The sequence below is a fragment of the Heloderma suspectum genome, chromosome 1 (genome assembly GCF_057233095.1).
Source record: "Heloderma suspectum isolate Gila_16-S chromosome 1, 16-S_ref, whole genome shotgun sequence".
NCBI lineage: Eukaryota > Metazoa > Chordata > Lepidosauria > Squamata > Helodermatidae > Heloderma > Heloderma suspectum.
The window spans coordinates 121,222,841-121,238,444 of NC_139458.1; the positions used below are offsets into that span (position 1 = coordinate 121,222,841).

At 43.3% G+C, this 15,604-nt stretch overlaps 1 protein-coding gene across 4 annotated transcripts in view; it reads right to left on the reverse strand.

Annotated features, from left to right (window-relative positions):
• The window catches only part of SERGEF (secretion regulating guanine nucleotide exchange factor), a 170,770-nt gene extending 155,439 nt beyond the window's left edge, over positions 1 to 15,331 (reverse strand). For 2 of the 4 annotated variants that reach the window (XM_084855050.1, XM_084855049.1), the window contains exons 1-6: positions 15,162 to 15,267; positions 8,868 to 9,006; positions 3,411 to 3,566; positions 1,864 to 1,958; positions 1,406 to 1,466; positions 265 to 378 (exon numbers count right to left, since the gene is read on the reverse strand). In XM_084855050.1, coding sequence (XP_084711176.1) covers positions 265 to 378; positions 1,406 to 1,466; positions 1,864 to 1,958; positions 3,411 to 3,566; positions 8,868 to 9,006; positions 15,162 to 15,206 — 610 coding nt within the window. In that variant the 5' untranslated portion in view covers positions 15,207 to 15,267. Of the gene's footprint in view, positions 1 to 264; positions 379 to 1,405; positions 1,467 to 1,863; positions 1,959 to 3,410; positions 3,567 to 8,867; positions 9,007 to 11,772; positions 11,854 to 15,161 lie in introns of those variants that run through there. The other 2 variants (XM_084855047.1, XM_084855048.1) reach the window with 2 other exon arrangements.
• Between the last annotated feature and the right edge of the window lie 273 nt (positions 15,332 to 15,604).

Sequence of the window (15,604 nt, forward strand, 5' to 3'; positions counted from 1 at the left end):
TGCAAGCCTGAAGCCTAGTTTTGTATTTGGGCTGGGGTCAGATAGCATGATGGAGTAGGAAATACTCTGTTACAGGAGCACAATGCAGCAAAAGTCTTGGGGGTGGAAGGATTTAGCCGCACTGGCAACAATACAAGTAATGGCTGGCTACTAAACCAAGCCAAAATTTATGAACCCTGTATACATATAAGACATCATAACTTAAATATTTTAGTACCTAATACATCACATGCAGAAATACAATATATATTTTAGAATACAAACCTGTTACTTTGCAAGGCTCTTTTGCCCTCAAGAAGGATGGAACCATTTCCCCTTGGCATGCCCGCTTTGCCTGAGACGCCATACCAATCCCCCACTGGAACACTGAACCATTTTCTTTTCAGCATGTACATGCAAAAGGAAATTGAATTTTTAATGCTAAGGGCTGTTCCCTGATAATAGAAGAGTGTGTTAATATTTTTAGTATTAACATGAAACATAAACTTGAAAGATATTTAACACATATATTATAATAGTAGAACAGTTTAACAGTAAAATTCTCAGCACCCCAAATATGCTATACCAGCATCCAATTCAGGGCCATTTCACATATCCTGTTTTCAGAAATACACTTAAGATATTTCAAGTATACATCTGAACAGGTCATTAATGGACATGGCAAACATCTGTCACAAGGGAATTCCACAGGGTAGGGGCCACCACTGAGAGGGCCCCATCTCCAGTGTTTTTACTGATCATACCAGCAGGTTAGACAGTAGGGCCCCTGAAGAAGATCTTAAAGTATGGGCACATTCATATGGGTGTAGGCAGGCCTTCTAATAACCTGAACCCAAACCATTTAAAGCATTAAAGGTCAAAAGCAGTACTTTGAATTGGGCCTGGAAATACACTGGCAACCAGTGCAGTTGGTACAGAATTGGTATAATATGATCCAACTATCTAGTCTGAACATTCTGTGGTATCCCAGATTGTGTCAGAGGGAACAGATTCATATTTACTTCCAGAGTTTTATGTTAAAGGTAAATCATTCAATACATATACAGTTTAAAAGTCCTAATGTAAGATCCCGTATTATTACTACTAATACTATTACTACTGCTACTACTACTACAAATTCCCTTCAAAAATCCAGTGAGTCACATCTGGAACACTTTACTAGGAGCTAAAGTAATGGCCAATGATAATAAGTAAGATACTAAAAGATATAAAAGTGAAGTGTTAGTCTGTCAATGAATAACTGGGGATGGATTCTTTCTTGTTTCATGGCGTCCTCTGAATCATGTAGCAATTACTGCTGCAAGAACAGGCCCATCATTGAACCCAGTATAGCATTTTTATGTTATTATTGGTTCTTCACTTTAAAAAAAAAAAAAGTATTAAAAATGGCAAAGGTATAACTCACCAGTGACAGCAAGTGCATGTCTCAGTCCAGCAGCAACATTTATCACCCTGTCCTTTAAAGACTATGGGACAAAGGGATGGGGGGGAAACACTCTTTAAACTCCATTAGGGAAATATATACTACTGAAAATAATTCTGTTTATAAGCCAACTCAATCAATACTAGAATGGTCAAGATTGGTTAATAGATATGTAGTGCATACATGATACAAAGTAACATTAAGAGCTGCAGCACTGACATACAGCAGCCTCCCCCAATCTGGTGCCCTCCAGATGTTTTGGACTACAACTCCCAGCATTCCTGACCACTGGATTGTGGAAAGCTTGGGGCCACAATGATGTGGCTTGGGGAAGGAACCATCTCATTTTTATTACTGAACAATAAGACTACTTCTTTTTGGTCATAATGGCTAATTAAAATGCTCATGCTGGCAGAGCACCAATTTCTCAAACATCTTACCGCAATCCACTCTGGGGCAGTGCATCCTCTGGAAGTGTGAGGAATTCCCAATTGTCCAAAGACATTAGATCCACAAGAGAATACTTGGCCATTTCCTGAAAGATTAACCAGGGCATTGCAACAACTTTATTGTCTACCTCAAGTTCATATGCAGGGCATTCCTTTCCCCATTAGAAACAGCACGTACGATCCATCAAACACTAATCACATCTACATCTCACTGAAAGCAAACGAATGGGACTACTACAACTACTACTAATTTAAGAAAGACCCACTGATTTTATGAATTTGTTGTATGCTAAATTGTGCCCCATGACGCAATGGCCTCCTGACAAGTACAAGGCCAAGGCAAGGGTCTTTATTCACAGTTTGTTTTCTTAACCATTATGCTATACCAGCACTCAACTAAACACACAATAATTTCCAAAAACCCAATAAATTGCATCCTCATGATTTTACATATAAAATTCTGTAAAACTCTTGAGCATTTATGGAGGCCTCCACAGAGCTTAGTGCTTTTACTACATGTGATAATTGTTTTAATTCTAATGATAGATCTAGGATGCAGTGATGGCCACCAGCTAGTGTGGCATAGTGGTCAGAGTGCTGGACTAGGACTCAGGAGATCTGGGTTCTAGCCCCCACTCAGCCATGAAGCTCATTGGGTGACTTTGGGCCAGTCACTGACTCTCAGTCAACCCTACTTCACAGGGTTGTTGTGGGGATAAAATGGAGAGGAGGAGGACCAGGTAAGCTGCCTTGGGTTCCTTGCAAGAGGAAAAATTGTGGGGTATAATGTAATACTAAATAAAAATTAAAAATAAAACTGGGACAGCTTTAAAAAGGGATTAGACAAATTAATGGAGGATAAGGCAACCAGTGGCTACTAGTCATAATGGCTCTATATCACCTCCAGAATCAGAAGCAGTATGTCTCTGAATCAGGGATGGGGGAGAAATGTATGTGGTTTGCATTGTAATGCAAACATGCCTAATTTCACACTTTCAAACCAATACATGAACTGAAATATTCCCCGAATGTTAAAATGGAGTTCTCCAATCGACAAATGCATACAAAAATGTGTATATGGGTCGGGCAGGATTATTTATATATTTAATACTATTTTTCAGATAAAACCCCCTCACACAAAAATGCACACAGAAAAGTGTATACCAGTGAAAAAAACATTAAAAATGCATTATAAGAAAAACTGCTTCCAAAAAATACGTACACTGGGCAAAATTGCAAACAAAAATGCATGTGTACAAAAATATGTATGAATTTCCATGCAAACCTTTTTAAAAAGATGTCAAAGTTCAGAACAAACCGAACGTAAGACTGGAAAAATGCAAAACTAAGAGAAACCAAAATGTTTAGATTTGTCCATCCTTGCTCTGAATACCAGTTGCTGGGGAACATGGGCAGAAGAGCCCTCATGTCCTGCTTGTGGGCATCCCAAGAGACATCTGGTTGGCCATTGTGGGTACAGAATGCTGGGCTAGATAAGCCTTTGGTCTGATCCAGCAGCACATTTCGTATGTTCTTACCGGCAAGTACGACTGTAAAATCCCAACCACAGGCAACTTGTATGACAGGACAACATGACAGAGAAGTACATAATGTAAAATGTATCACGTCCTCAGTGTGACTAAGTCCCAACTGCCCATCTTTATTTTGGCCACATAAAAAGAGTTCTCCAGTATCTGGAAAATGAACAAATACCATCAGGCATATGTGCAACAGATGCAAAATATAACCCTATACATACTTTGACTCAATAATCACTTGCACATTAAGATCCAATAATTGCTATTTGTCCAGAAAATGTGGGGGAATTTTCATGCTAATAACGCCCAATCCTCCCTTCCTCTTCTACCAGAACCTGTGGCCCTCCTGATGTTGTTGGACTCCATCTTAGGAGTTGCAGTCCAACATCATCTTGTGGGGGCGATCTTCATGACGATGGGATGAGAAGCATGTTGGAGTATTACTTGGATTTTCATGGAATCAGCTTTCAGGGACACATGAAGCAAGATAAGCCAAGTGTACCGTACCTTTAAAATATGGTTTTCATGGTTCACACAGCGCTTTCATAGGTCACACAGCGAAGGAACATACTTCTGGGTGGGGTGGGGTGGGGTGGGGTGGGGTGGGGGAGTAGAATTGAATGTCATCAAGCTGGCAGGGGCTGTTCAACCAATGAGAGAGGCTTGTTTCTTGCCCTTGTCCAGGCTCCCCCCTGCTACTACATTATTAAGAATACAGCGCAACTAATGTTTTCCCCATGTATACAGATTTCCCTGAAAAAGCCAAAATCCCCAATTCAAGAACCATCTGAAGGCTCTTCCTGAAAGCATCCCACCCCACCCCCAATTTCACCACATTCCAGCACTCTGCTGTACAGTTATTGCTTTCAACCTGCCCCCCGCCCTTCTCCCTCTCCCTGCTTGCAATGAGAGGCTCCCATAAACCTGAAAGATCAGGATTAAGCACAGATGGGACTTTACATAACAACAGAGAAACGACTTTACATCAGCAAAACTACAGAACATCAAAGAAGCACAGCATTGAAATAGCAATTTAAGAGAGCATTGGAGAAGTGAAAGAGCACTTTAGGACAGGTGTTGGAAAGGCAGGCAAGTTACTAAAGTTAGCCTTTCACCCTTTAAAGCTTTAATGCTCTGAATGCAGATTCACTGTGGGGGAGCAAGATTTATTTCTTACTTCTGAGTAAACATGCACAGAAGTGGGGGTGCTTTACAGAGACTCTCACAGAACATTGGGGTATGCTGAAGATTCACTGGAGAGAGTGAGATTTATTTCTTACTTCTGAGTAAACATGCACAGAAGGGGGGATATGTTAAAGATTAAAAGCAGGCTACCTGAGGTGAATGAGTGTCCCCACTACTGCGGTAATGTGAGGGGTCGCTGCTGCGCTCCTGGGCATTTTTTCAATGGGACTGGGGAAACAAGAGGGAATAGGCCATCCCACCCCCTTGACTACTCACTGCGATAAGTGCCAACAAGACTGTAGCCAAAATGAGACCACTAAGAAACAAAGGGAAGCATTAGCATGCTCAAGGGAACCCCAAGGTTTGCAGACACACAGGGAAACATTAAGGGGAAAACTTGCTGAGGCAAAACGCACACTAGAAGAACACCCAATGCAGACAGCATGCTCAGAAGCCACAGAATGCTTCACACAGCACATAAATTATGGAATTCTCTACCTCAAGGTGTAACGATGCCTACTAAGTTGGATGGCTTTAAAAGCCATCACAAATTCATGGGGGGATAAGTCCATCAATGGCTACTAGTCATGCTGGATATAGATTACCTCAAGTATCAGAGGCACTACACCTCTCACTCCCAGTTACTGGGAACATGACTGGGAGGGTGCTATTGCACTCATGTCCTGCTTGTGGGCTTCCGATTGGGACATCTGATTGGCTGCTCTGGGAACACCATGCTGGACTACATAGGCTTTTGGTCTGATCCAGCAGGGTTCTTCTTATGTTCTTAGGGAAGTAATCAACACTCCCACTCCACTTAAACGATTGATGCAGCACTAGCATAAGGGACCTCTAGTACTATGGCAATAGTGTAAGCTGGCACAATGAGTTTTCCAGGAAAACCCATCACACCAGCAGAGCAGCAGTACTGGATACTGCCCTTAGTGTCTGTAGGGGGGAGAAGAATGGAAAACAAGGTAGGATGGATGATACTGAGTATTCTGGAAGAATACTCTTCCAGAATTGGAATGCTAAATTTAGCACTGGAATGCTAAAGTAGGAAGTCAAGAAATCACCGGGATAACAGGCAGGCATGGCCTTGGTGTACAAAATGAAGCAGGACAAAAGCTAATAGAGTTTTGCCAAGAGAACCCGCTGATCATACCAAACACTCTTTTCCAACAGCACAAGAGACGACTCTACACATGGACATCACCAGATGGTCAATATCGAAATCATATTGATTATGTCCTTTGCAGCCAAAGAGAGAGAAACTCTATACAGTCAGTAAAAACGAGACCTGGAGCTGACTGTGGCTCAGATCATGCGTTGCTTCTTGCAAAATTTCGGCTTAAATGGAAGAACGTAGGGAAAACCACTAAACCATTCAGGTATGACCTAAATCATATCCCTTATGAATATACAGTGGAGGTGAGGAATAGATTTCAGGGATTAGACCTGATAGACAGAGTACCTGACGAACTATGGACAGAGGTCTGTAACATTGTTCAGGAGGCAGCAACGAAATCCATCCCAAAGAAAAAGAAATGCAAGAAAGCCAAGTGGCTGTCTGAGGAGGCTTTACAAGTAGCTGAGCAAAGAAGGGAAGCGAAAAGCAAAGGAGAAAGGAGAAGATATATCCAACTCAATGCAGAGTTCCAGAGAATAGCAAGGAGAGACAAGAAGGCCTTCTTAAATGAACAATGCAAAGAAATTGAGGAAAACAACAGAATGGGAAAGACTAGAGATCTCTTCAAGAAAATCAGAGTTATCAAGGGAACGTTTTGTGCAAAGATGGGCATGATAAAGGACAAAGAAGGCAGGGACCTAACAGAAGCAGATAAGATTAAGAAGAGGTGGAAAGAATACACAGAAGAACTATACAGGAAAGATCTTAATGTCCCTGATAGCCATGACAGTGCAGTCACTGAACTTGAGCCGGACATCCTCGAGGGTGAAGTCAAGTGGGCCTTAAGAAGCATTACTAACAACAAAGCTAGTGGAGATGACAGTATTCCAGCTGAGCTATTTAAAATCCTAAAAGATGATGCTGTTGAAGTGCTGCACTCAATATGCCAACAAATTTGGAACACTCAGCAGTGGCCACAAGACTGGAAAAGGTCAGTTTACATTCCAATTCCAAAGAAGGGCAACGCCAAAGAGTGTTCAAACTACCGTACAATTGCGCTCATTTCACATGCCAGCAAGGTTATACTCAAAATCCTACAAGCTAGGCTTCAGCAGTATGCGAACCAAGAACTACCGGAAGTACAAGCTGGGTTTCGAAGAGGCAGAGGAACTAGAGATCAAATCGCCAGCATTCGCTGGATCATGGAGAAAGCAAGAGAATTCCAGAGAAACATCTATTTCTGCTTCATTGACTACGCTAAAGCCTTTGATTGTGTGGATCACAACAAACTGTGGCAAATTCTGAAAGAGATGGGAGTACCAGACCACCTTACCTGTCTCCTGAGAAACCTCTACGAGGGTCAAGAAGCAACAGTAAGAACCGGACATGGAACAACCGAGTAGTTCAAAATTGGGAAAGGAGTACGACAAGGCTGCATATTGTCGCCCTGCTTATTCAACTCATATGCAGAGTACATCATGAGAAACGCCGGGTTGGATGAATCACAGGTCGGAATTAAATTTGCCGGGAGAATTATCAACAACCTCCGATACACAGATGATACCACTCTAATGGCAGAAAGCGAAGAGGATCCAAAGAGCCTCTTGTTGAGGGTGAAAGTGGAGAGTGCAAAAGCTGGTTTGAAACTCAACATTAAAAAAAACGAAGATCATGGCATCTGGCCCCATCACTTCCTGGCATATAGAAGAGGAAGAAATGGAAGAAGTAACAGATTTTATTTTCTTGGGCTCCAAGATCTCCGCAGACGGTGACTGTAGCCATGAAATTAAAAGACACTTGCTCCTTGGGAGGAAAGCTATGGCAAACCTAGACAGCATAGTAAGAAGCAGAGACATCACCTTGCCGATAAAGTCTGCATAATCAAAGCTATGGTTTTCCCAGTAGTAATGTATGGCTGTGAGAGCTGGACTATAAGGATGGCTGAGCGCAGAAGAATTGATGCTTTCGAACTGTGGTGCTGGAGAAGACTCTTATGAGTCCCCTGGACTACAAGGAGGTCAAATCAGTCAATCCTAAAGGAAATTAACCCTGAGTGCTCATTGGAAGGACAGATACTGAAGGTGAAGCGCAAATATTCTGGCCACCTAATGCGAAGAGAAAACTCTCTGGAAAAGACCCTGATGCTGGGAAAGACTGAAGGCAAAAGGAGAAGGGGACGGCAGAGGATGAGATGGCTAGATAGCATCACTGATGCAATGAATATGGACTTGAGCATGCTCCGGGAGAGAGCACAGGACAGGAAGGCCTGGCGTGCTATGGTCCATGGGGTCACGAAGTATCAGACATGACTGAACGACAACAACAACAACAACAATAACAATTCTGGAAGAGGAGATGGCTGGCACACTGAAAAGAAGCACTCCACACTACATTTTGTTGCAGGTCCCGCTTATAGTTACTAAATAGTAATCCCACTGAACACAGTGGAGCTCACTTTTGAGTAACCAAGCAGAGGATAGGGGCAGCATAACTCTTCAACTTAAACGTGCGCATGCGCAGAGAGACAGAGAGAGAGAGAGAGAGAGAGAGAGGAGACTATGACCAGAGAAAGCTGCTAACCTAATCACACATACTGGGAAGTAAGCCTCATTGAACTCAATGGGACTTAAATGCAAGAACAAGGTTACACATTCTCATAAGACTAGAGAGGTCCCTATTTAATTAACGTGCAACACATTTTAAAACAAAAGAAAATGCTTTTTATACACTTTAAATTAGCAACAGCTAGGAGTAGACAATAAAGAAGGGCTCTTAAGCTGCAATCCTATGCATGTTTAGAGAGAAAAATGTCCTACAACTCCCAGGATTCCCTAGCCAGCCATGCTGTGTCCTGTAACAAATTGCATCCAGATCTGGTCATATCATTAAGCTAAATGAAATGTTGATCTGATGCAGCGTGGTTATTTATATGTTGCCTCCTCCATTTTAGACTTTATGTATTGGTTGATGATACAAATAAGCATTCTATCATCTCAATTTAAAGAAAGAGGAAAACTGAAATTCTTAAGAAACCATTATATGCCATATAGGTGGCAGTGTGGTACTCAAGAGACTTGACAATTAAATTTTGCAAAGATGATAGACACTGCAATGTGCAGGAAACATTAATGCTGATTTCTTACCAGTAAGAATGGCAGAATGCCCTCCTCCTCCAGTAATGCTTTTGATGTTTTTCTGGTTACAGAGAAATCCCTTCAGGGACTGGGGCAGAAGTACATCTTCTTTATGACCAAGACCAAGCTGTCCATAGCTGTTTGCTCCCTGTATGCACAGAGGGGGCAGAAGAGAGGTAGACTGATTGAAATAAACACTGATTCATCCAGTTTTCCACCTATGTGTATTTTGCAGTCAAACAAATTGTATTTTGAATTCTAGTTCTATATTTCTTAGCAACTTAATATTATCTATTTTATGTTATTTGTATCCTACCCGTGAGATAGATTAGGCTAACAGTGACCAGCTCAAGGTCATCCAGCGATCTTCACTGCAATCAGGGATTCAAAGCCAAGCCAGTCAAAATATAAAACTCGACCACCTACACACCACACTGGCTCTTTATTTTGAGTTCTAATTTGCTAGGATGTTGTTGAATAGGTTTTTAACAAGCGTATATATTAGGATGAGACCGAAATTGTATAGGGAACCTTCGGCTCTATATGCCGCTGCCCCTTTTGGGAGTCCCTCAGAGTTCAATAGCATTACTAGTGGCAGCATTGAGCTCCAACAATTCTAAAAATCAACAATATGGCCATTAACCTGCAGTTTTCCATTTCCTGGCAACTAGGAAATGGGACTTCTCCATGGTGGCACACATTTTGAGGAATGGTCTCCCCCTTTGTTGTGAAGGAGGCGGCAACTGTGGCATGTTTTAGGCACCTGTTAAAGACTTACCTTTTCACTCCCTTTTTCAACTTTCCCTGACTGACTGTGCTGCCCAGTTTGTTGATTGTTAGTTCTTTAATTGTAAATGTTTTAATTGAGAATGGGTTGTTTTGTTTGTTCAAAATGTTTTTAACTGAGATGTTCTGTATTCTTCATTTTTAAACGTTTTAACTATGGACATTTTGTATTTTAAACTTTTGTGTTGTAAAGCACTTCTAGATGTCTTTTTAGGTATAGTCTAGCAGTCTATAAATTAAGGGAGCAATCCTATGTCCTCTAGACAGTGTCTGGGGGACATAGGATTTTTCAGTTTCCTGGCTCCAAGTTTGTAGACAGGGCTCGGAGCTCGGAGCCAGGCAACCGCTCTCCCCTCCCTCTCATAGCTGGTGCGGAGAGAACCGTGTCAGCTGCTTCTCCACACTCGTAAAACGGACCGCAGAGATGGGGAGAAGGGGGCATTCCCAGGGGAGGAGACCAGGACAGCATTCCTGCAGTCTTTCCAATGGCCGCTCCAGCCTCCTTCCCTCCCTCTCCCTGAAGCCTCCACTAGATGGGCAAAAGTCTAGCTAAAATGCAGAGCGGGAGGCACAAGGCGCCTCCCTCTCTGCATAGGATATTTGTAAGCCTCCGAGTTTGGGGGCTTTTGAGTACCCAGAGCACAACCCATAGGACTGCACCCTAAATAAATAAAAGTAATGAAAATTATAAATTGGAATTAGAGGTGCCTGAAGCAATCTTAAGCACTGCACTGTCTTGCAAAGTATTTGACATTATTTCAGCCCAAATATAGCATCACCATTGCCATTTTTACAGTCGTCATGTCTCATGGATAATGTCCCATAAACTTCTGCCCTTTGTTACCAAGGATGTTATAGTCTTCCAGGCTCACGCAGGCAATAGTGCAAGTCAGTCTAGACTTTATTATAACATAGATTTTGTGAAACCACTAGCCTTTGACCCCTTTCTCTCTCTCTCCGGAAATTTTTTTGTTTTCTTGCCAATGTCACTTTTGAATGGTTATGTGTGTGTCCATTTCGTATTTCTCCCCACTTGGAAGTATAAAACTCATAAAACTGGCAAGCATCTATCTACTGGTTCTGGCTATTACTTGGAAGCGAGTCACATCAATTTCAATGAAAGGTACTTCTGAAATATAGATTTGGGATCAGATACACATATATTTGATAACATCCATTATTTTTACAATGAAATGTCATCCTGTGTTACCCAACAGCACAAATCTTGGCCGCTTTAGAGCATTTTCAGCTGCATTCCTAAGAAGTGAATCTGACCACCCCTCTCTAGATGTTTGTGCCACACATGAACACTGTTCAAATGGGAGATAATTTGGAAGAAAACGCAAACATACATCCCAGCCATCTCACATTTTACAAGTGCTCTTAGGGCTAGCGTAAAAGAAATCTGAGTTAAGCCTTTATGAAAACAAGGTTAATCCTTGTTGCAGAAAAAAATGTTTATTAAGACCTACAGGATCTAACAGCTTGCTTTGACACATGGTTATAACTACATGATTTTTTTGCACATTGAAAAATAGTGGTGCTCTCTAAAACAGCATGACTGTTCAAAGAGGAGGAGACAAGAGGACATTACATCCAGGGATATTTAGCCTTATTGGACAAGCACCAGCATGTGTTTTAAGACAAAGTTAGCACTAGGGAGGCAATGCTCAAGGTTCCTTACAAATTCAATTCATTTTCCTTAGCTCTGTCACAATTGTAGCCGGGCAGGTACACCACTGACCACAGTAAAATGGGGCAGGAACAGATGGCAGTGCTTTGTTGTAAACTGGAGAGGGTGCTGGCAATTCACATCCCCTAACCTGGGAGCTCTCTAATCCCAGATACATGGGTGTTGGCTGTAGTGAGAGAAATACAATCAACACATGCTCACAGGGACATTTTATTTATTTATTACTATTATTATTACTTATTTCCCAGAGCGTATCATCCTAGCTATGGAGGTTGAGTCTCTCTATACCAGCATCTCACAGCCTGGTGTTCTCCAGATGTTTTTGAACTTTAACTCCTGTCAGCCCCAACCAGCAGGGCCAATGAACACAACCATGCAATGACATAATGGACATACAAGCACATACATCAGAAACCTACTTACAGCTAGACATACCTGCATGTTTTCATCTTCCACCCAGAACACACCACAGCATCCATTGTCTAGAGCCAAGCTCTGTGATACAACTGCGTCTGTTCTGACTCATCAGAGACTTCACAACTTAGGATTTACATCAGGCATTTGTTAGAGCATAATACCCACTCACTGAAGGAGGAAAAGCAGATCAACAAGGCCAAACTGGTACCCAGGAATAATCTACTACAGGACAGACGTAGAAGAGAAAGTGACAGAACACAACTTGCCACCTATAGCTCCCAACTAAAACTACTCCAGTGTATCATCAGTGATATATTTCCCATCCTGGATAATTATACTTCCCTCTCATAGGTAACCCACTAATCTGAAACTGCTGCTCACCTGCAACAACAGGTCATGTATCAGACACAAACACAGAGACCAGACACTGTAAGACACCTAGACGCCAACTCTGATCCCCATATCTACTCAGGCAACACTATTACAGGACCTAGGAATACCATCCATATCATTGTTGTTGTTCAGTCATAAAGTCATGTCTGACTCCTCGTGACCCCATGGACCATAGCACGCCAGGCCTTCCTGTCCTCCGCTCTCTCCCCGAGTGTGCTCAAGTTCATATTCATTGCATCAGTGATGCTATCTAGCCATCTCATCCTCTGCCGTCCCCTTCTCCTTTTGCCTTCAATCTTTCCCAGCATCAGGGCCTTTTCCAGGGAGTTTTCTCTTCACATTAGGTGGCCAAAATATTGGAGCTTCAGCTTCAGTATCTGTCCTTCCAATGAGCACTCAGGGTTGATTTCCTTTAGGATGGACGGATTTGACCTCCTTGCAGTCCAGGGGACTCGTTAAGAGTCTTCTCCAGCACCACAGTTCGAAAGCATCAATTCTTCGGCGCTCAGCCTTCCTTATAGTCCAGCTCTCACAGCCATACGTTGCTACTGGGAAAACCACAGCTTTGATATACGAACTTTGTCGGCAAAGTGATGTCTCTGCTTCTTACTATGCTGTCTAGGTTTGCCATAGCTTTCCTCCCAAGGAGCAAGCATCTTTTAATTTCATGGCTACAGTCACCGTCTGCGGTGATCTTGGAGCCCAAGAAAATAAAATCTGTCACTGCTTCCATTTCTTCCCCTTCTATACGCCAGGAAGTGATGGGGCCAGATGCCATGATCTGAGTTTTTTTAATGTTGAGTTTCAAACCAGCTTTTGCACTCTCCACTTTCACCCTCAACAAGAGGCTCTTTAGATCCTTTTCGCTTTCTGCCATTAGGGTGGTATCGTCTGCGTATCTGAGGTTGTTGATAATTCTCCCAGCAATCTTAACTCCGACCTGTGATTCATCCAATCCAGCGTTTCTCATGATGTACTCTGCATATAAGTTAAATAAGCAGGGCGACAATATACAGCCTTGTCAGCTCCAGGTCTTGTTTTTACTGACTGTATAGAGCTTCTCCATCTTTGGCTGCAAAGTACATAATCAATCCGATTTTGATATTGACCATCTGGTGATAACCTGCTCATCTTCCAATGCGATATATTCTATCACCTATCAGCACTGCCCTTCTGCATTCTACATAGGACAAGTGGGCCTGTCTCTATGCAAAAGAACAAGTGGGCACAAATCTACCATCACAATGGGCAATATTTATAAAATAGTATGGGCAATATCTCAGCCTCCTGGGAGTCACCTCTGCTGACCTTAAGGTGGCTGTCCTTGAACAAAGGAACTTCAAAGGAAGAATCTAACATGAAACTGCTGTATTACCATTTATCAAGAAGTTCAATTTTCTATCACCTGTGGCTTGAATTAAGATTACAGATTTTTATCCCACGTCAGGATGTTTATCCATATTACTTTGTGGACAGTCACTCAATGTCTTCTACATACATCTAAGCTTTAACATAATTATTACTGTTGGCATTTCATTTCCCTCTGACCTCACTGCTACCACTTTTCTTACCTTCTTGCTACACCCATGTAGATAGACACACACACACCTGCCAGCTCAGGATAACACTTTATGCATGAAGTAGACTCTGGTCCATGAAGAATGTATTATGGCTTAAGTTGCTGATCTTAAGGTGCCAGAAGATTCTTTGTTGTTTTTCTTCATTACAGCTTAAGTTCTATGGCTAATCCCTGGCTTCTTCTTCTTTTTTTTAAGGGGCGGGGGAGACTGTAGTAGAGACCTGGCAGATGGACAAGCGTCAAGCACTAGCAAAGCACCTAACTCAACATTCATCGGGTCACTACTGGCAAACAAACCACAAGTGCTAGTAAAACGTGGATCCACTTTCACCTCTGGCCAGCAGGGAGCAGCAGAAGCGTGGACTGTGGGTTTGGGAAGGTCCAAAAAGACACACTTCCGACTCTCAAAATGAGACACCCAAGCCTGAACAGACACGTCCCAGAAGTTCTGTCTCAGTGTATGAAGCTCTTCAAAGCTTCTGGGAGAATTCCAACCTAGAATTAATGTAAATTACATGACTAGCTCACACTTCTGAGTAGCGTTACCGTCTTTCTCCTGCCGTGAACAGAGGCGTTGCGCCTTTAAAAACACCACGGCACGGAACCAGTCAACGGGCTTTGAGACTCAATCAACGAGAATCTGGAATGCTTTATATGCCTAACCTGACATAGAGACTAATGATGGAGAAAAGCTTCACCTGCTGGTTTGCTCCTGTTAAAGACTGTGTTTGTTTGTTTGTTTGTTTGTTTGAAGGGATCAACACGGATAATCGATTAGCGCTTCGGACCAAATTGAACGGATCCATTCAGAGGTAGCGGGTTTGCCAATAACGTCTTATCTGCTTGTTCCAGTAGCCCAGAGGAGGTGAGGGTGAGATACTCCTCTCCAATATGTTATGCTAATGAAAAACGTTTAAAAGACTTCGGCTGCACTCCTGTGTAGACAGGAAAAAGTCCTACAACTCCCAGATTGCATGGCATGACGGGCGCTGCAGGGCTTTTTTTTTCTTCTTCTATGGTCTAAACATCCATAGGATTGTGCCCTTGGTTGGGGAACAACAGCGAGACTTGTGGCACCTTAAAGACTTAACACATTTATTCCGGCAGAGGCTTTCGTAGTCCTCCTCCTCAGATGCATAAAGTGATTGAGAGCTCCAGGTTTATATACACCGTGCATACGATGGGATGCGGTGGAGAGGGAGGGAGAATCTTAAATAGGCTGCAATGGCTTTTGCCGCAACGGACTAACACGGCCGCCCTCTGAGAATTGTTGACTGGGAACTGAAGCAGCGCCACGAACAACGCGAACACTTCGTTCCAAAAGGCACGTGCGCCCCCCACCCGCACCAAGCAGGGGAAGAGCGCAGCCCGCTCTGCCCCCCGCGCCCCTCTGCCCGCCGCTTCCGGCCTTCCGGGCGCCTCGGCAGGAACCTACCCAAGCGAACAGCGCCGGTGTCGAGTCCTCGCGTGCGACGTCCATAGCAACAGAACGGGAGGAGCCGCTCGCGGAAGCGCCCGCTCGGGGGCAGAAGGAAGCGCCCGTCCTCGCCGCGGCCGTGGGCGGCGCTTGTTCCCGCCAGTCGCGCGCCTTTCGCTCGCTGTGTCCCCTCTGAGGCGGGGGAGCCGCGGAAGGGCGCGCGGTGCCGTGGCCAGAGCGTCTTTGTGCTTCTCTGCGGTCAACCATAAGCATGCTTCGGTAGCGCCGCTGCAATTAGTAGGGGTTACTTTTGAGGAAAACGTGTGTGTGCGGGAATGAAAGAGTAAAACAAAAGTACATCATACGTACTTCCCCACAGACTCTCAAGAACACAAGAAGAGCCCTGCTGGGTCACACCAAGGGTCCATCTCGTCCAGCATTCTGTTCACACAGTGGCCAAC